At 38.7% G+C, this 22,486-nt stretch overlaps 1 protein-coding gene across 2 annotated transcripts in view; it reads left to right on the forward strand.

Annotated features, from left to right (window-relative positions):
• Positions 1-22,486, forward strand: part of RASGRF2 (Ras protein-specific guanine nucleotide-releasing factor 2) — a 280,870-nt gene that overhangs the window by 143,398 nt on the left and 114,986 nt on the right. For both annotated transcript variants that reach the window (XR_001000901.1, XM_011934344.1), the window contains exons 13-15: positions 13,695-13,777; positions 18,847-19,095; positions 19,765-20,147. Coding sequence is in view for 1 of the 2 variants with exons in the window: in XM_011934344.1 (XP_011789734.1) it covers positions 13,695-13,777; positions 18,847-19,095; positions 19,765-20,147 (715 nt within the window). In the remaining variant the exon portion in view is untranslated. The remainder of the gene's footprint in view (positions 1-13,694; positions 13,778-18,846; positions 19,096-19,764; positions 20,148-22,486) is intronic.

Consider the following 22,486-nt stretch of genomic DNA (forward strand, 5'->3'; position numbering starts at 1 on the left):
ATATGATTTAGAATATGTCAAAACTAGGCATGATTGAACTTGGGCATTCTTATTCAAGCTCCATATGAATTTTGGCTTTGAAGGGGGAAAGTGTTGCTATGTAAGAAAAATATTTTTTAAGGACTTGATAATTATTTTCAAAGTTGTTAACTCGAAACCAGGGCACATGGAAAAGATATATATTGTAGTTTTCATACTTATTTTTGGAAGAGCTCATAGTAATTTATATGTAAGACTTAAGTGGAAACATGAATTCTATCATAGTTCTTCGGAGTTAGTTCTTTTTTTTTCTGAGTGACTGAAAATTGAGGTGAAATAGAAAATGAATGTCAATAGTAATCATTTTTATTTGTCAAAGAAGTTTTACAGACTTAATCTCATTTGACGCTTACAATAGTATTCTGAAGGTAAGCAGAGAGAAATAAGTTTAGTCCCATTTCACAGGTGAGAAAACTGAGGTCTGCAAATTTAAGCATTTGTCAAAAGCTGCTCAGCTGCATTGAGTCAGAATGTAAACCTAATCTGGGTCTTTTTTTCTGTTTAGCACTCTAAACATCCTCTACAAGAGTGCCTTATGCTGGACTTTTACTTATATACCCTCAGGATGGCTTCGATGGCAAATAAATAGCTAGAAGAGAAGCCATTTCTTTTCTGCCTGACAAGGAAATGAAAATATGGGATCTTCCATTTTTGTGGAATTGCATCCTTGTGGTGATTTATTCATACTTTCATTAGCTCTATGCTATATCAATTAATAGCATATTAAGTTTCTCCCTATCTGTACCACGTCTCTTACTTTATGAAACTCTGGATCATTCACTGATTCTACGAACATTTATTGAGAAATCACCATGTGGTGTCAGGTATTGTGCAGGTACCAGGAATACCACCGTGGTTCTTGCTCTCAGGGAGAATAGGCAGGCTCATAGGGAGCAAAAGGAAGGAAACAGCTAAATGCAACAAAATTGTGTGCGTGTTATGAAGCCAAGATGTGTAGGAAGAATGGAGAGAATAGGAGTAAGCAAAGATGTTTTTCCACCTGCTTCTGCCTTCTACCTTATGATATAATTGGGGCCCCTAAGATACAGACTTGATAGAAGCTCAGGTGACCTTCCTTAGCATGACTGGGGAGGCATTGTTAAGAGAGAAAGACGCTTGGAGTGTGTGAATGATTCTGTGCCTGTGCCTTTAAAGAAAGGCACCCAGTGCTTTGCCTGTCACTAGCAAAGGTCTAAGTGAGTCTTTCCCTCTGCTTAGACGTTAAGGTAGAAATATACAACTTCCTCCTTATTTCTCCAAGATGCTATGGCTATTATGCTGCTTAGCAAAAAAAATTGTATTAGATTATATCTTCAATGGAAGGAGGCTAACCAAAAGTTCTATCTTTTTTTTTTTTTTTTTGAAATGGAGTCTCGCTCTGTCGCCCAAGCTGAAGTGCAGTGGTGCCATCTTGGCTAACTGCAAACTCCACCTCTCCCAGGTTCAACTGATTCTCCTGCCTCAGCTTCCCGAGTAGCTGGGATTACAGGTGTGCACCACCACACCCAGCTAATTTTGTATTTTTAGTAGAGACGGGGGTTTCACCGTGTTGGCCAGGGTGGTCTCAAACTTCTGATCTCAGGTGATCCGCCTGCCTTGGCCTCCCAAAGTGCTGGGATTACAGGCATGAGCCACTGTGCCCGGCCAAGTTATATCTTTTTTACTGATGGGGATACCATAACACAAAATGACTATGGCCGACGGAGTCCTGGCATCGTGTGGCTTTGACACTCGTGGTTTCATTCATTCAACAAATATATTTATGCAGTGCTATATGCCTGGCACTGTTCTAGAGATTTTTGACATATCATGAAGAAAAGAGACAACCACAACAAAATTTTCTTTTTTTTTTTTTTTAGAGACAGGGTTTCACCATGTTGACCAAGCTGGCCTTGAACTCTTTTTTTTCTTTCTTTCTTTTTTTTTTTTTTTATTTAAGTTCTAGAGTACATGTGCACAATGTGCAGGTTTGTTACATATGTATACATGTGCCATCACAACAAAATTTTCTTAACCTTTTGTAACTTCCATTCTAACGTGGGGAAGACCAAAAATAAATGATAAGGGTAATAACTAAGTATATACTATTTTATATTAGAAAGTAATAGGGCAAGGTAAGAAGGATTGGGCTGCTGAAGGTGGGTGGGTTGGTAGAGTTTCTAAATGGTGGTCACCTCATTCTGAAGGAGACTTTTAAACAAAGGCTGTAGGAGGTGATGGAGATACCATGTGAATATGTGATGCCATGTGAGAGGGAACAGCAATTGCAAAGACTGTAAAGTAGGAGGAGGCTGCATGTTTCAAGGAATACCATGAAAGGCAGTGTGGCTGGAGTAGGGTATGTGAGAGGGAGAATAGAAAAGAAAAAGAAAGTCAACGAGGTAACGGGCCAGATCAAGAATGCCTTTCTACACCAATGAAAGGGGCTTTGGCTTATACTCAGTCAGATGAAAGCTATTAAAGGATTTCAGCAAAGGAATGCCATGAACTGTCTTAGGTTTGGAAAGGATTGCTGTGGCTGCTGTGGTGAGGATGGGCTGAGGGCAGAGGGCAGGAGTGGAAGCAGGGAGGTGAGTGAGCAGGCTCCTGCAATAGTCCAGGCAAGAGATGTTGAGAGCTCAGGCCAGCATGGCAGGAATGGAGATGGAGATTAGGGTTCTGAGTCTGGATTCATTTTGAAGGTAGAACCAGCAGAGTTTTATTGTGGATTAGAGTTAGGATGTGAGAGAAAAAGGGTGAAGGATGACCTCGGAGGTTTTGGCCTGAGCAACTGGAAGGATGGATTTGTCATTACCTGAGATGGAGAAATCTGCTGGGAAAAGAGATTTGGAGGTGAAAAGCAGAAATTTACTTTTGAATGTACTGAGTCTCAGAAGTCTGCTAGACATTTGAGTGGAGTTGATAAATAAGCAGTGGGATATAGAAGTCCAGCATTTAGAGGGAGGTCTGGGTGGAAGCTACTACATCATTTGGGTGGTATTTAAGGCTGTGAGACTGTTGAGATCACCAGGGATTATGCGTAGGTAGAAGTAAGAGGGCTGCAGACTGAGAAAGGGGTCAGGTCAGGGAGAATAGTGAAAAGGACCAAGAAGGAACCACCAGTGCAGCCAGAGGACAGCCAAGAGGATATGGTGTCTTAGCAGCTGAGTAAAGAAAACATGTCAAGGAGGAGGGAGTGGTCACGTGTCAACTGCTGCCAAAGGCTAAGTGAAGTAGTGATTGTTCTAGTATACTTAGTGATTTTGCTGGTGTGGGGTTTGAATGGTAGGTGGGTAGGTGGTAGGGACAGAGTGCTGTGCTCTTGACTGAGCCTAGTCAGCTGCCCAGAAGCCTGTATCTCAGCTGGCTTCATTCTCTGCTTCAAGCATTTTCCTTTTATGGGAGAGATTACATATCCATTCATAGAATTAGTCTCTCAAATGTATTTCTGGACATATTCATTATTAAGAAGATAAGCTTACTGAATGTTTGAAATGTCCTATTTAATATTTTATTGTGTATATGTGAAAATATGGACACAAAAATGAACTAGAAATATTCCCAACACCCAACACACTAAAATGTTTATCAAAATAGCTTCCACAGATAACCTATGTTAGAATTACGTGAGGACTGTTTTAAATGCAGATTCCTTAACCCACATTCCAGATGCCCTTCTAAACTCCATAAGCTCCATAGATCACTTCTGCACGATTAAAGAACCTCTGTCCTGAAGAATGAACTGTTTCCATCTCTAAAGTCTCCGCAATCTTGCTGTATAGAAATAATTGTACAGTTTGCGCCTCAGTGTATACATACATCATGTTTGCTTTTTACCTCATTTGCTTCTTTCTATATTCCTGTAAACTCTTCATATTCATATTGGCTATCTATTATTCATCTGCATTATATTAAATATATTCAACTGTATCAATTTACTGCTTGTATAGCTTTTTCTGAACAATTGAGCATTGAGTATATGAACTGTTTCCAAGTTTGAGGATTAATATATAATGAGGTGCTAAACATCTTTGTGTGGGAGTTTTTCCCTTCTTTTAAAGTCCCTTGTTGGTGTATAGACTATAAGGCTGGTGTAAAAACCCTGATCATTCTCCTTATTTTATGATTCCGGGTGTGACAGACTGCCACAGTTCCTTCAAGAAATATGTAAGTTATAATTTTACTACATCATCAACAAGGTGCCTATGTAATTGTCTTCTAAGTCTTGCCAATGTTGAATTCGTCACATTTATCACATTTTTCTATTTAATGGAAAAGTGTTTTTGCTTTCTAGTGGTTTTAATTTACATTTCTGTAATTATCAATGAGATTCACATTTTCTACTATTTCTGTCTTTTTATACTGGATAGACAGTAATTCACTGGCACTGCCCTTATAGACTAGGGAAGTGAACATTTTCTTTCTATTTAGATTATGAATATATATGTTCTCCATTATTTTGTCTTTTTAATTTTTGTCACTATTTTTCTTTTTTTCTATTCTTTTCCTTTTTTTTTTTTTTTTTTGAGACGGAGTCTCGCCCTGTCACCCAGGCTGGAGTGCAGTGGCCGGATCTCAGCTCACTGCAAGCTCCGCCTCCCAGGTTCACACCATTCTCCTGCCTCAGCCTCCCGAGTAGCTGGGACTACAGGCACCCGCCACCACGCCCGGCTAATCTTTTGTATTTTTAGTAGAGACGGGGTTTCACCATGTTAGCCATGATGGTCTCGATCTCCTGACCTCGTGATCCACCCGCCTCAGACTTCCAAAGTGCTGGGATTACAGGCATGAGGCACTGTGCCTGGCCACTATTTTTCTAAATCTTACTTTTTCTGGCTTGATTTGAAGCCACCTTGCTAAGCTATTGTATTGTATTATACTAATCATAGGTAGCTCTTTTTTTAGGATGATAAAGTGGTTCCTGAGTACTGCTACAATCCCAGTTTCCCATAAGAAACTCTACAAAACTTAAGACTTTAGCTTTGCCAGGTCTCTCTCTCTCTGAAGCTGTAATTTTTAGAAGGAACGATTGCTTGAATGATTAATCAGACTCTTAGTTACTCCAGTAAGGCCATAATTAACTGTTGGCACCTCCAGCAAAAAGTACAAGTGGCTAATGGTCTCAACCAATAATTCTTCCCCTTTTTCATCTATTTATAGGAAATGATTGGAGGCTGAAGATTTGACTATTTATTTCAATAAAGCACATTCATTTGTGCTTGTCTCACTGTCATACATAATGGTTTATTAAACAGATCCACTGTAATTATGGCTATTAACTAAAATGCAGAATTAAAATTTACCTCTGAGCTTCTTGGTTTGGATAGATATCCCAAAATATAGACCTGTGTAGAAAAATTTGTAGCACCCTGGACATGCTTTCTCCCTAAAAATAGCTTCTCAGAAATCAAAAGGGAATTTTCTTCTTCAACATAAAAAGGTGAATTTAAAAAATTGACTCTAACCTTTCTTGCCAGTACTTAGAAGTATCAGGAAGGTGGAAAATATGGTAACACAATAGACCACTGGTCTTTAAATAGGTACTGCCTTAAGTAAGACCCTGAAAAACTCTTGGTGGAGAAGTCACTCTCAATACTTGTCCAAAGACCAGCTGCTTCAAAATCACTTGGGGCTTTTGTGAACATACGTATTCCCAGATCCCATTCCACCCATTACAAACTGAACTAGACTATCTATGATCTAGGAATCTAATTTTGTTCTCCTGTTAACTTCAAGGTTTATTGTAATTCACACAAATTCAAGATGACATTAAAGATATCTGAAACCCTGCTTATTTGAATATATTTCTTAATTAAGAACTGTATGTAGGCATCACTTCTTCCCAACAACCAGGGTACACGCTTATATAACCATAAATGTATGCCACACCTTCCTCTGTAAGTCCGTTCATGTACACCCTCACGTATACCAATTCTATTGTAGTTAAACTTTTTTTCTAGAGCAGAACTCTTTCTTCATTGCAGCATTACTCCAAGTCCCAAATGGAAGGAAGATAAAAGCAGAATGCTCTGGTTGAAATAAAGTTGGTAGACCTAGAGACTCCAGGAGCCATTCTTTTTTTCACATTCCTGTTTGTGCAGCCTGGGGATGTCCCTGAAGTCTGGGGACGAGGAACTCATTTTGAAAACCAGTCCCCTATTATAAATACATCATAATAAGATCTATCTATCTATCTATCTATCTATCTATCTATCTATCTATCTATCCTCTCTCTATCTCTCTCTCCATCCATGCATCTATCTATCCATCCATCCATCTCATGGATAGATTAAAGGTTGTGTGCTAATTATCAAAGACCTTTTTATATAACTTAAAATATGACTATTCATTACATAGTCTTTTGAGGTATGGTTTGGATTGAATATATATTTTGTTCTCCTGAAACTTGAGTGAAAGTAAAAATTTCCTTTTATTCCTAAAATAATTTTAAGGCTTGACAATGACTCAGAAAGATTTATGAATGAGACTTGACACTGGATAATGAGATGTGCAGAAATGGTCACATAAATCTCCTCTTTTGAGTTTAAAACATTTATTTCAAGTTCCAATTCTGGTAGTATGGAGAACTAAGCTGATTTAGGTCCCCTCTTGCTATAAAAACAGAAATGTTTAACAATAAAATCAGTAAAATTAAAAAATTTTAATGTGTAGGTATATTTACAGGTAGGAAGGGAAATCTCTTGTTGCCAGAAACAAGGGAATTTAAAATCAAAGACTTACAGACTTGGGAATGGTTTTAGACTAGATATTAGTTCCGTGTCCTAGTAGTATTAACATATAAAGAGGGCAAGAGTTGGCCTAAGGCCCATTAATCAAGTTCTCTATTTAAAGCCTGGGCATTGAAAGGGTATTCCCTTTGTGAAACAAGAACCTAAAAAACTGTACCCTTTGACCCAAGGAAAGAAAGAAAGAAGTTTGTCTTTGTCTTGGGTTCTAAATTTTTTAAAATCTTCTTTTTAAAAATGAATGTGGCCAGATGCGGTGGCTCACGCCTATAATCCCAGCACTTTGGGAGGCTGAGGCGGGTGGATCACTTGAGGTCAGGAGTTTGAGACCAGCCTGGCCAACATGATGAAACCCCATCTCTACTAAAAATACAAAAATTAGCCAGGCATGGTGGCACATGCCTGTAGTCCCAGCTACTCAGGAGGCTGAGGCAGGAGAATCACTTGAACCCAGGAGGTGGAGGTTGCAGTGAGTGAAGATCATGCTACTGCATTCTAGCCTGGGTGACAGAGTGAGACTCTGTCCCACAAAAAGAAGAAAAAAGAATGCGTCTCTGGCCTACAGATTTGAAATCAGACTTATTCACATGGTGTAAATGCCAAACTGAGAAATTGTTTTAAAAATAACTTTTGAATGTTGAAATCCCAAGCATGCTTGCAGCCCGAAACACAAAGCCACTCCATTAGCAACACTTCCACAGTCTGGGGCTCATGACATGTGCTCAAATTAAAAATTACAAATCTTGTGAGTAAATTATTTATCATGAGTGAGACTTAGCAGGCATGGATAGCAGTAGAATTAGCACTACAAGAACCTCAAGTAATAGGGTGACAACTTGGAAAAGACCATAAAATAACAAGGCTTAAAGTATAATAAAACTATAAAAGAAAGAAAGAAACCATAAGGAAAGAAGAGATCACTATGCAGAAAAACCAGGCTGACCTGTCAAAGAACCACGCAGAAAAATCTAAAACTAGAAACTGTAGGACCACAACATTACATATTCATGAGAAATTCATTGAAAATTTATTAAAGACAGTGGATCAACCATAGCTAGTGAGAAAATGATTAAGAATCGGATAATATATATAGGTATGTGGTTCTATACCTATATATAGGTATAGAATATAGGTATAGCTATATTTTATGTAACTATAGATAGAATGCAGCTATATTCTATATAGCTATAGATAGAATGTAACTATATAGAGATAGCTATAGAATATCTGTATTCTATATAGCTATATAGAATATAGATCCTATATTCTAGGAAATTACCTCAAATACAGCAAAGAGAGATAAAGAGATGGCAAATATGAGAAAATCAGATGGAGGATAGAGTTAGAAGGCCCAATATACATTTCTGGAATGAGAATTGCAGGAAGAAAGATTTGAGGGAATAGAAAAGATGCAGTCTTCAAAGAGAAAATGAGTAGGAATTTTAAAAGTGGATGAAAGATACGAATCCTCATACTGAAGAACCATACCAAATTCCAAGCTACATAAACTCAAATAAAAACCTCATCTAGACACGTCGAGGTAAGACTATAGAAGACAAAACACAAAAAGAAAAATCTCAAAAGGTAAAAAGACAGATTGCCTTTGAAAAATTAAAAGATAGGAAAAACCTTTTTCACAAGGAGAAATTTGTAATAGTCACTGTATCTTTGCTATAGCAGAAAATGAAAACTTTTAAAATGTGTACATATATGAGATCAACTAAACTGTAATTTATGTTTATATAGTGGGATATATAGCAGTTAATATGAATGAACGAACTATGCATATCAATATGAACAAATCTTAAAAGCAATGTTGTGTGAGAAAAATACAAGCATCTATATAAAAAATTTAAATGCAAATAATATTGTACTTTATGATGGGCAGATACACAAATATATAGTAAAATAAGAAACAAGGAATGAAAGAAGGACAAGTGGATATCCATCAGCTTCAAGATAGTCATTGCTTCTAGAGTAGAAAGAGCCTATTGGAATGGAAAAAAAGAGGAGGATTTAACTATGTTTATAGTGTTTTATATCCTTTACAGAAAAATAATGATCTATAGAAAATATGGGAAAGTGTTAATATTAGTTAAGTCTAGTGGCTGGTATGTGGATGGCTCATTCTTTTACGTATATTTGAATTATTTCATAATAAAAAATAAAAACATTAAGATGAAAAATAAAAGTCTATATTCTTTTTTGCCTATATCTCCTAAATTTCAAACTATAAATTCCTGTATTTGTGAAGAGAGAGAGAGGAGAAAAAAATGAAGGCCTCTTCTTTCCTATTTCGTAGATGAATAATTTATTTAAAAAATAAATAGCTTAATAGTAATAAAATTCTTCACCCTTCACTTTTCATCTTTTTTGTGATAATTTTTAATGTATTATTTCCCCTTTCCAATTCTCTTTTGTATAATTACATGGTTTTTCAAGTTAAATATTACTCCAGCCAAAGTAGTACTCTATGTGTATTCATATTAGGTATGAAAAGCCAGATTTATTTTATTTTTTCTCTCTGAAATTTTATGAAGTATTCTGACTAAGCTGTTTATATGTAACACTGTAGCTGATCAAAAAATGTCTCAGTGTGTCTCTTCTGTTTTTCTCCACAAAACCTTTCCAGATCCTGGAAAACAGAAGAGACACACAGCTAAACTCTGGATTGGCACCATAGATGAAGGATGAAGGAGGGGAAAGCACTTGCTTCTTATGTTGGGAACAGGAGAAAAAGTTCTATTTCAGCTCCCTGGAGTGGGCTCATCTCTCACTCCTTGGCACTTGGGTCACACATCATGGCTTCTGTTGTGGACTATGGAAGCTGACTGTCTTCCCTACTACTTTCAACCCTGTAGAGTTTCCTGGGCAAGTGAACTGGGCAGATTGGTCTTGAGACCCCCTTCCTCTTGGTTCCCTCTTTCAAAAAGCAAAAGCTGCTTCCCTTCTGGTTTCTAAGAGGAGGGAAGTAGACAAAGTCAGCCCCCAGGAAACTGCATCTTAAGATACTGTGATTGTGGGTATCCTGTAGCTTTGCTGGGCTGCCAGGTAGCTCTGCCCTTCCATTCTCTGACTGTTGGTGCAGGTAGGATGACAAGCCCTTTGAACTCATCTCCAGTGGTACATTTCCTGGATTTCCAGACCCAATTCCTGTATTCCCCAAGGGTTTGGACTATGAATCCCTAAGAAACGAGTTAAATCTCTGCCTTCTGACCCCCTGTCCAGGATGAGACAGAGATGCTTTTTTATGACCCAGGTCTGTGACTCTGGCCACCTCCAGTGCCCGTCCCCACCTTGTCTGGGCTCCACTTAAATAGTGTGGTTGTCTCTGAAGCTGTGTGGGAGCTCTGGGCTGAGTTTAAGTGGTCTCCCCATTACCTCACCTCTGTTCTTGATGGTGTAGTCATTCTAAGGCTGTCGTCTCAGTAACTATGTCATTTGCTTAGAATATTGAAGGAAATTGAAGGAACATTGTTCATTTCCCACAGGTCTCACCAAACACCATGTCTACTTTCCCACTTTCTGTGTTGGTTCCCCAAGGGGCTTCCTTGTTGTGATTCAGAAACACTGAGAGTGAAAAGAAGTCTAAGGAATAGCTAGAAAGGTCGCTGGGTGAAGGAGCACTTACATTTGTCAGTGTGCAACCCCTCTCCCCATCCAATCCTTTTCCTCATTACCCCACCCCCCCCCCCCAGCCTGCCACATAGCTTGGGAAGAACAGGGATGATGTTAATCCATTTTGTCCCCATCGGGATTAGGAAAGTGAGTTTGAAGTGGCTTGCCTTACTCATCTTCAAAGCTCTTTCATATATTACTTTTCTTCTCTTTGTCCTCATTTCCCAGTACTTAGCCCGGTGTCTTCACATAGTAAGTACTTGATAAATGCAGTTGTAAGACAGACATTTAGTAAAATCCCAATGCCATGTAATCAATGCGCCTTCTTGGTGCTCTTGAGAATTCAAAACATTGACTGTTTAACTTTGTTTAAACTCTGGGTGATTGGAAAGACATTTGGCTATGTTTTATTACTTTTAAATATATTTGCATCAGAAAGTTTAAAATTGCCTTATAACCATGGCCATCTTTGATTTTACCTTGTTTTTTTCTCTTGCTTTTATTCAGTAATTCATCAATTTTTATTATTCCTTTCTTCAAAATATTTATGTCCACCCTTTTCTCTTCATTCCCACAGTCTGCCTCAGGGAGGTATGAATCATTTCAATTACAAACTCAATATTCCGATCATCCCTTGGGTCTCCATTCATTCTCACCTCTTTTTCATTGAATGAATACCACCATGAAGTCAGTTTAGATCTTTCAGCATAAGGGAGCTGCTTAGAAACCCTCATTAGCTTCCCATCTGCCTATAGGATAAAATTAAAATTCAAGACTCCCTTCTCCGTAGCCTGCCTCCAACTGATTTCTGTGTCCTCTCTCTTACTTTCTTCATTATGAATACATGCACCAGGCATCCCCATCTCTTCATTCTTCCATGTATGTCCCCACTTTGAAACAGGGCCCTTGATGTGTATTTTCATCAGGCCCTGACTGAGAGCTTTCCCATAGAGAGGCAATGTGGCCTTTCTTCGGGCACAAGAAGATATCCCACTTACTAGCAGCTTGACTTGCTGGTTGAAACACTGACTCTACATAACTGGACACACAGGATGCAGCAGTTTCAGGATTTGTGGGAAAATACTGTTTCCAACTTCCTGATGCTCAAGACTTACACTAACTAGGATAAGAGAAGCAGCATCTCTTCAGTGTGAAGAAGAGCAGCCCGTGCTCCTTTCTAGAGAGTGTGAAACCTGTGCTTGCAACCAGACCAGCAGAGGAAGGATGGGCCTCTGGGTCACATTCTTTGGGGTCTACCACAGGGTTGTATGTTTGGAATTTTACTTTTCAACTGTGTATACAAAACAGTTTGCCAAAACTTGTAGTTATTTAAAGATATTGTTGGCCAGGTGCAACAATATCTTGTGGCTCAACAATACAGGTCGCTCACACCTGTAATCCCAGCATTTTGGGAGGCGAAGATGGGAGGATTGCTTGAGCCCAGGAGTTCAAGGCCAGCCTGGGTAACATAGCACGAACCTGTCCCTACATTTAAAAACAAAACAAAACAAAAGAAATCTCAGTGTGGTAGCACACACCTGTAATCCCAACTACTCAGGAGGCTGAGGCAGGAGGATCACTCGATCCTAGGAATTTGAGGTTACAGTGAGCTATGATTGTGTCACTGCATTCCAGCCTAGGCAACAGAATGAGAGTGTCTCTAAAAAATAATAAGAAGAAGATATTGTTGAGGACATTGTTCACTACATTATTCAATATTTCTCTTGATGAGAACCCATGAGATAATTGTCCTGTCTGGCCCTAGACTAGGATTAATTGACCTTCTACTCAAGTGTGAATTTTGTAGCTAACACTGAGTCCCTCTTTGAGTTGGCTACGCCATAGCCCTGCTAATTTTGAGGCCCACTTCTGGCAAGTGCTCTCAACATAAAGTATGTGTGGTGACTTCATTTCAGGCTTCGTCTTATTGTTTGCCATCCTTTATCTAAATCACCTCTGATTTTCTCACTTATCTTAACTTTGTCTTATTATATGTGTTTTTGTAAGTTTTTGTAATCCACTTGTGGGATAAGGTAGAGCATAAATTCACATATAAGCAAAAATGGCCAAATTTATGGTCGATGATCATAATTATTTATATAAAAATATAACTCCAAATTACTTCCAGATGCTGTAGCTTAAGGAAATATATTGAAGGGGAACTTAAAAATATTCTACTTTCTTCCCACAGGTGGCATCCTTTATGCTTTGTAGTTGAAGTAATGGCATAAGATGTGAGGAAAACAAATTTTTAAGGAAAAACAAGTATGAACATGGCTGAAATACTAAGTAGACTGAATAGTCAGAATTCCAGTGATCTAAAGTTTCTTACCTGCATATTCACTCTTTTATTAGAACACTGGTGTTTAGGGTAGACCCTGAGTTCAGGACCTATGTGAGGTCACATTGCAATCAGCTTCACTGCACTATTTAACTATAGCCACAAAGCACTGTATAGTATCATAGGGACTAGAAGCAATTTTTTATTTTAAAAATTGATTATATTTTTTCATTTTCCTGTTTTGTTCAAAGGAAATATGTATAATTCAAAATAAATTCTTCTCTAACCCAAAATAATTGCAGAGGGAAAATTTAAATTGATAAGGCATAGATTAAATAATGAAGGCAGAGAAAATTAGCACAGCTTCCTGAACTCTCCCTTGGAAAAGAGAAAAAGATGATACATGGCTTTAAGCATGCCAGAGACAGGAGAAATTACACGTGGTCCCTTCACCAAACAGCCTTAGTATCAACAGGGGCTGCCAGAGGTACTAGTAAAATGTGGGAATTTATTGGAAAGAATACCTAAGAAGCAGAGGCAGAGCTTACTAGTGAGACAGAAGATGAATTCCATCCTAGGAAGCCACTATTTCTAATCTGACTACTCCATACCACCCCCTGGTTGCAGAAAATGAATATAGCAAGAGCGATGATGTCAGGTCCCAGTCACCTTTCAAGTAGTGTTGGAGCTGCCAAAGAATTGTGACAAAGTGACGCTGTGGTCAGAATTCTTGGGAAATACATTCAGGGAAAATACAGCTGTTGTCTCTGTCCTCAGGTATTTGTCAGGCATTTAGTTGGTACAGTTTTAGTATCTGAATACTGAAGCTATTCATCAGTGTGTAATATTTACCTGCTCCGTGTGTGTGTGTGTGTGTGTGTGTGTGTGTGAGACAGAGAGAGAGAGAGAGAGAGAGAGAGAGAAAGAGAGAGAGAAATTGAATTGATTCTTTTGGCTATAAACGATTGTGGGAATATATGACCTGCCTAGACTTTCATGTGGGTTGTAATTGTCAACTTTTTATTTCACAGTGTGTGGACAATATACGATGTAATGGTTTAATGACTATAGTGTTTGAAGAGAATTCCAAAGTCACTGTGCCACATATGATTAAGTAAGTGTGAGAATCCTTTCCTTTACATTTTAATCAAGATTAAATTGGCAGAGCATGTAAAACCTTGAATAAAATACTGCATCCATAGAATTCTGCTTCTTATTGAGAATATGTTTCTTGACAGGAACACAGTGATTCATGATTCCATTATAAATAAGACTATCAAAATGATTTTTCACATTCACAGTTTACTAACTCATAGCATAGAAAAATTGTTTTTTATACTGTTACATATATCTTCACTCAGGACAAAATCCTGAGATGTTCAAGTTGAATATAAAATTTAAAATAGTAGGCCAGGTGCAGTGGCTCATGCCTGTAATCCCAGCACTTCGGAGGCCGAGGCGGGTGGATCACCTGAGTTCAGGAGTTCGAGAACAGCCTGGCCAGCCTAGCCAACATGGTGAAACCCAATCTCTACTAAAAATACAAAAAATTAGCCTGGCGTGGTGGCAGGCGCCTATAATCCCAGCTACTTGGGAAACTGAGGCAAGAGAATCACTTGAACCCAGGAGGCAGAGGTTGCAGTGAGCCGAGATCACACCACTGCACTCCAGCCTGGGCAACAAGAGCAAAATTCCGTCTCAAACAATAATTAATAATACTACTACTAATAATAGTGACACCCAGATGTGCCAAGTTCAGAGGGTGGACCAAGGTGTGGCTGCCCCATTGGGTATGAATCCTCCCATTGGGTATGAATCATATTATCCAGATTTGGCCATTCAGATATGTTTACATTTAGATAACATGAATCAAGTGGCTTTGCTGTCTACCCACTGCCTATTTATGCTTTGCCCCAGAGGCTATTTGCCTAGGGCTGCCATCCTGCTCTAGCTGTTTTTAACAAAGTAAATCTTACAATTTTCCACTAGGGAAGCTCTGGTTTAAAATGAAAAGTTATCAGTAACTGTGTGCTAGAGCTGTCTGTATTCATGATTTTGTCTCCATATACTTTTTTGTTTTCAAATTCAGAAATTGTCTTGGGAGTATTTTGAAGCTAACCACATTTTTCATTACTCTCATTTTCTTGGTTATTTTCATTCCAAATTCTAAGAGTAAAATATATTTTTAAAAGCAGTGCTATGTTTATAAAATAAGTTACTTGAAACTAAAAAAAAGTTTGTCTTTTATGGCGTTTTATGTGGATATTTTGAAGTGTGAACTGTTTATGCTGAAGCAATAAATAACATTAACTTTAGAAGGAAGACTTTCCTATTCTGACAGATATTAACTACAGTTAGCATCATCCCAATGGGACAAGTTTTAAAACTTATTATTATATCACATGAAGGCAGAGTACATAATACTGGTGCAATCAATGCCACAGAAAAATATAAATGATAAAAGGATGATAGTGTTTTACATTACTATTCAAATTTAAAAATATTTTGGGTAGGGCCATTTTAAATTCTAGGGCAAAATTCATTTTACATTCAATTTTCTAGGTTTTGAATTCAGTATAATATTTGAAACGAGGTTAGTTAAAATGTTATGATGTTAAGATAAATAATAAATGTAGAATATTAAGTCAAAAAGTCCAAGCTATGACGAATATTAAGTCAAAAAGTCCAAGCTATGACTTAATTTTTGAATTCACATCATTGGGTTAGAGTTTTCTTATTAATTTTCTACCACAGAATTTTAATTTTGATATTTTCCAAAAGGATATATATGATTTTCATTGTATTTGAAAGCACTTTCTTGGCGGTTAGACAACCATGAAAGTCCACCTGCTTTGGAATTAGAATGTGTAAGTGAGAAAGTGCAGACAAGTTCTAAGCCACTAAACTCTAGGGCAGCTGTATGCCCACTACACATACATTTTGTTGACATTAAAAATTAATACTGGCCAGGCACGGTGGCTTACACCTGTAATCCCAGCACTTTGGGAGGCTGAGGCAGGCGGATCATGAGGTCAGGAGTTTGAGACCATCCTGGCCAACATAGTGAAACCCCATCTCTACTAAAAAATACAAAATTAGCCACGCTTGGTGGTGGGTGCCTATAATCCCAGCTACTCAGGAGGCTAAGGCAGGAGAATCACATGAACCCGGGAGGCAGAGGTTGCACTGATCCAAGATCACGCCATTGCACTCCAGCCTGGGCAACAGTGTGAGACTCCATTAAAAAAAAAAAATTAAATTAATGTGAATGAAGACTTCAGTTCTGTGCCTGATCAGTTGTTGCTGGCACCCAAATGCATCTTTTGTCCCCCACCATGGCAATTTACCAGTGTCCATGTCCAATCTCATTTGTGTAACCACTTGCATACAGACCAGGACTTTTCTGCCTTTGGGTGCACAGAGGTGACACTTAATGAGTTGGAATTGTTCTCCTGTTAGGACAGAAACCTGTATCTTGGACTGTAAAGATTTTCTATTAAATCCAACATATCTATAATACACTAGTTTTATTCCCAAGGCAGAGTGAAGTTTTATATATATACTACTATTTTTTCCCAGCCTTACTGAGCCTGATTATCCTCAATCAGAGGAAAGAGATTTTGCAATCTCTGTTCCTTTTGATGGCTCTATTCTACCCTGAAGTTTATATTCCTCCCTATGTATCTATTTCCCTATCTATAAACCATGAAGAAAAAACTCAACATTTCTCAGAGTTAAAAAAATTATCCTATTATAACTGTGTCTTGTTACTGACAGGGCATCACTTTGTAAGCACTCACTTCCTTTTAAAACTTACCAATTATAATAGATGGTATGGGTTTGATCTCTCAAGATTGTTCTTGTGTTTACCAAAGAGGAGTTGCTGTTATCATAGGAGACTTCAGTAATGTATTATATTTTTCTTGAGAGTCTCTTAGGAAATAAAATAAGATTCTACTCAGTGTAATAAAAGAAAACTAAATAATTTCATAATATTTAATTTCTTTACTTAAAATGAAAATGTAATTACGATTTTGAAGGAAAGTAGTGTAATTAGTCAGTTTTATTTTAATTTCATGCTGGCTTCAACACATTTTTTGTCCTAGTGTTTCAAATAAGCTAATTATAGTCAAAAGATGCAAAGCTCAAAACTACGAATAGAATGTGAAAATCATGATGCTTATTAGGTGAAAATATCCCTTTATAGGGTATGTAAACTATGACTTTCTTTTAATAATATTTGATCTCAACTTTCTTAGAAAATAGAGATTTTTTTGGTGGAAAATGATGGGATAACAAGTGATTATCTAGCTCAGCCATCTTCTGGACAGGCTGATGTATTCACAAAATTTTCTGAGATCCTTTTATGCATGAGCAAATTAAGAACCAGAAAAATAAAGTTGGTTGAGGGACACATAGTGAGTGGAAGAAAGTGCCTTGTTATTTTCAAGAATCTCAAAAGATGCACTTGGGCATTTCAAGATCAGTAATGTAACTCAAGCTAACGGGCCACCCCAGTCAATTCCTTGGCAGGGGGAAGCTGCTCCTTGAAAATGCTCTCTCAGGCTTGCAGATGAAGTACTTCCACCTGCACTGAGCGTACTTTGGGCTGGGACGTTTCTAAGAGCAAGCTAAGAAAGCAATTGATTCCTTTTTATCCGAAATAAAATAAATATATAATTTCAAATCCCTCAAAGCACTGAAAGGGCTAATTAAGGGCACTCCAACTGATTCTCAGCCAATGGATTCTTAGCAAGCAATTGGCTCACTGAACGTCACTGACCCTATAGCAGATCCTTTAATCAAGTGGTGAAATTCAGGACTTCATTGATTGCCTGTTCTGAAATGCTGCAGTGAAGGCAAACAAGTAGTCTCAGAAGGGGAAGTGAAGGCTACTGGCAGTCCTCGTTGTCCACTTGGAGAAGCTGCCAGTGCAATGGTCTGAAGGTGAGGGGTTGGGGCAGCCAGATGGGAGGTTTGACAGAATGACAAAAGCAGTGGATTGCAGGGTGGCAGTGGTAGGTGCTATTCAGGGGAATATCCTTCACCCATTACCTTTTTTGAAGTGAAGACATTTTTAATACCACAGAATTTTGAAAACATAATAAAAACATAACATATCACACTTGAAACTTGTGGATTAAACAGTATTCAGAAAATAGATATCCTTAAAAGGCATTAATAAGCCAGGAAGAATGAAATAAACAAATTAGGCACTCAAATCAAGAGCTTAGAAAAAGAACGAGAGACTAAACTGTAGGAAAGTGTAGGAAGGAAATAAGAACAGACATTAATACAATATAAAAAACAGTAGAAGGGATAAATAAAAAGAGCTGATTCTAGACAGCAAAATACCTAACCCTATATCCATCAGTTTAATAAAAAAAAGAAAGGGAGGAAAGCACAAATGTGCAAAATTAGAAGTCAGGGAAAAGACATAACTGCAGATATAGCAGTGATATCTGTGTTCCCCTGTTGTGGGAGGTATCACCCAATACTTTTTATGCACACTTTTGATATTTTGCTTTAAGGGCATAAGCAATGCTTTCCCCCGCTCCTAAAGAGGGCCTTTGGCTTCATCTTCCTAATAAAACATGACTGAATTTGAGAGAAGGAATCCACAAAGTGAGACAAATTATTATTTACCTCCTCCATTATTAATTCTGGCTTTCCTAAATTATAATAAACTTGATGTTTTCATAACCCTGCCTATGCTGATATGTATGTATGTCATATAGACATACACAATCAGCCCTCTACCTGCCAGTCAACTGCAGATCCAAAATATTTGGAAGAAAGAAAAACAAAAAATAGCTATACAGCAATAAAAAAAATACAAATTTTGAAATACAGGATAACAGCATTTTATATAATATTCACATTGTTTTAAGTGTTGTAATCTAGAGATGATTTAAAGTATACAAGAGGTTGTGCATAGGTTATTTGGAAATACTATACCATGTCATATCAGGGACTTGAGCGTCTGTGGATTTTAATATGGTGGGGGGACCAAGGCACCAATCTCCCAAGGATACTGAGGGACAACTGTGCAATCATCTCTCTCCTATCAAATGCAGTGAGAAGCCTACTCCTGAGTGTGTGATAACAAATGCTGAAATACTCAGTGGCCGAGGGGAAAGCCTCCTCCTGGTTTTACCATCATGTTCCTGCCTTTGCACGTAGGTCTGATGCCCGCCTTCATAAAGACGACACTGACATTTGCTTCAGTAAAACACTCAACTCCTGCAAAGTGCCCCAGATCCGTTATGCCAGCGTGGAGCGCCTCTTGGAACGACTGACAGACTTGCGGTTTCTTAGTATCGATTTCCTCAACACCTTTCTGCACACCTATCGTATTTTCACTACTGCCGCTGTGGTGCTGGGGAAACTCTCTGACATATACAAGAGGCCTTTCACCTCCATCCCCGTCAGGTACACCTATCGCTAGAGATTTGCCTGTCATTAGCATATGGCCCTCTTCGTTCCGGAGTCACCATGCCGGCCAGCTCTGCAAAGCAGATCCTAGGGTGTACTAGCTTGCTTCTGAAAGTACCATGCCCCTCCAGCAGAAGGCCATATGTAAAGGTCACACAGAGTTCCCCAGGCACAAAGTTGAAAACCTGAAATCTCCAATTGGCCTTTGCTTGCTCTGTGATTATTTGGAAATGAATTCCACGGCTTTCGGCTTTTCTTTTTCCTTTTCTTTTTTTTTTTTTTTGACAATTATGATTTTAAAACTTTAATATGCATAAGAATCAGCTTGCATGTGGTGGGGGGAGGGTGTCTTGTTAAATTGCCGGCTCTGATTCAGCAGGCCCGGAATGGAGCCTGAGTTCTGAATGTCTAACAAGCTCCCCAGAGATCCCAATGCTGGTGTTTGCACCACAGTTTGGTAGCAAGGGATTAGACGATGGCTAATAAGTGTCTGTGCTGCTTTGGCAGGTGGAGGGTATACATGTAGCATTTAGATTAAGGAAAGTCCAGCGATAGAAGTGCAATGAGATTGTGGCCTATAAATGAAGGGAACATGTTCTTGAATGACATCTGGGAATTCATTTCACTTGGCTACAATCTCTTAGCCACTTTTGCTCTTATTTTAAGGTCATTGGAATTGTTTTTTGCTACCAGCCAGAACAACAGAGGTGAACATTTGGTGGATGGAAAATCCCCACGTCTGTGTCGCAAATTCTCTTCCCCACCACCACTGGCTGTGTCGAGAACATCTTCCCCAGTGAGGGCCAGAAAGCTGTCTTTGACTTCTCCCTTGAACTCAAAGATCGGAGCATTGGACCTGACGACTTCCAGCAGTCCCACCACCACGACCCAGAGCCCTGCTGCCTCTCCACCGCCACACACTGGTCAAATACCACTGGATCTCAGCAGAGGCCTCTCTTCTCCAGAGCAAAGCCCGGGATCAGTAGAAGAGAATGTCGATAACCCGCGCGTGGATCTGTGTAACAAGCTAAAACGAAGTATTCAAAAAGGTATTATCTAGCACATTTGCATAATTACACCCCACATTTGCTGGCCACCTACCTCCTCACCCTTCCTTTTGGAACCCTGCTTCCCTTTCTTTACAACTTTAATACTTCTGCATAGAAAGTAGAATGAGCTCAGTGATGAGTTAGAAGAGAAAATTCCTGTAGATTCCTCTGGCCCTTCTGGAACAGAAAGCAAGATTAGTTGTACTTATGCCCCTGTAGTAAAAGGCTTATTGTGGTCAGTTGTCTGTGGAAGAATAGCATATCTGAATGCTACTGCTAGAGAGTTCTTGGACTTTGGTTAAGACTGGTTGGCTAAAGAGCCTAGCATGGTGCTTTGCACACCGGGAGGTTGTGGGTCCTCTCACCTGTGAGCTCAGGCTGCAGAGTCTTCTCCTCCTCCATTGTTTGCCTTAGGTACCTGTGTACCTCCAGCCTTTCTCTGCTGAGGATGAGCTAGGCTGGAAGTACCACGATGGTTTTTTTAGTTTAGTTATGAGGACAGTGCTCCATGTTATAGCAGAGGTATAGGGGAGAAATCAAATTGGAGACAGTGTTAATTGCTCATGACGTAGCCAAAATAATTTTTTAAAAAATGTTGATTAGATCATAGACTTTCTGGCTTCAATTCTCTACTGACTTCCTGTCATACTTAGAATAAAGTACATTCTCCCTGCCAGGGCCTTCAGGTCTGTGAGACATGGATCCTGTCTCCCTCTCCAGCCCCTGCTCCTGCCACGCTCCCTCATCCACTAGTCATATTGATTTCCTCTTTGTGTCAGAAATATGTTGGTCTTTCCGGCCCCAGGGTCCTTGCACTCGTTCTTTCCTCTACTTGGCCGCTTTTGCCATGTAAGCTCCATGAGATTAGCAGTCTATCTTACTCACCTCTGTACCCTCAGTGTCTTGGCCAGTGCCTGACAAGTAGTAAATTTTGGTTAAATGAATGAATGGAATAAAATATACAGTGAATTGAACGAGGGTCCTCTCTCCATCACTTTAGTTCTTCAGCCTGGTACAGTGTAGGGTTGAAAGAGGTGATTCTTGTTGCCTTTAAAGTCCAGTGTTTCTGTAATGAAAATAAAAATGGTTCACAGAGAAATTACAAACAGCTTTAAAAAAACTGTATAATAACTGACTTATTGATAATATAATAAAAATTGGGCAATAAATCAGACAAAGTGTTCAAATTTCAAGGTAGATTGCCCAGATGGATACACAGATGCTTGCCTTTCTACCTGCTTGAAGCTTCTTTGTGCTTCTAGCTCAGATCATTTAAGTAAGCTCCCTGAGTGAAGTAGTTAATGGAATTTTAACTGGAGTGGTTGTCATCATCAAAAGTTGCACTCTTTTAAAGTCTTTAAATTGACAAGTTAGCAACTATGGAGGAGGAAAGGGAGAAGATAATTAAAAAGTCATTAGAACAACAAGCTTAAGCAAAATTATGATGGATTCTTCTCAGAAATAATGAGGCAGCGCAAAAGCTGACAAGTGCATTCAGGGTTGCACCCAGCCCCAGTACTTGGGAAACCCTGTGGAGGGAATGACTGGAATGGGGCATAGGGTATGGGAAGTACAGGAGCTTTCAGATCATGGCAAGTTTTTTCACCTTCTTTATTGCACTGTGGTAGATAGGAGAGGAGAAATCTGGAGATAAGTTGAGATTCTCTCTCACTCTCTCTTTATTTATTTATTTATTTATTTATTTATTTATTTATTTATTTTGAGTTAGGAAAGCTTTAGGAACAAATATTTCAGTGTCCAACACTAGTGGCTTGGAGGCTGTGGTTTGATTGCTCCTCCAGCTGGGATGAGGATACAGTAAAGTCTCTTAAAGTGTCACTGAGTGAACCTCTTCTCTGTGCAGGATACCGTGTGCGCTAGAGTCCACAGTGGTAAATAGCACCTTCACCATCATACTCTAGTGATGTGGATAATAGAGACACAACATAACTATAAGGGCAGGTGGTATAAGAGATGTAGATAGCGTGCTTTAGAAGCTGAAGAGCAGGGAGATCACATCTGGTTGAGCAGAATCAAGAAGTGTCTTTGACATGAGCCAAAAGATATGTGGTTTGGAAAGAGGAGATGGGAGAACTTCTGGGCAAAGAGAATATGTAAGTAAAGGTGTGGTGGTAATCACTAGTGGTGAGTGCCATTTTTTTTTTTTTTTTTTTTTTTTTTTAGAAGCTTAAGATGGCAGAGAAGAGAAAATGTAGGCTGCAATGGGGTAAGCTGCCTTTTTGGGGAGAATCTACAATCTGAATAAAACATAAAACATAATCCCTTTCCATGAGGCATCCATATTGGCTGGTGGTTAGTGCCTTTTTTTTTTTTTTTTT

Source organism: Colobus angolensis, unplaced genomic scaffold (genome assembly GCF_000951035.1).
Source record: "Colobus angolensis palliatus isolate OR3802 unplaced genomic scaffold, Cang.pa_1.0 Scaffold134, whole genome shotgun sequence".
NCBI lineage: Eukaryota > Metazoa > Chordata > Mammalia > Primates > Cercopithecidae > Colobus > Colobus angolensis.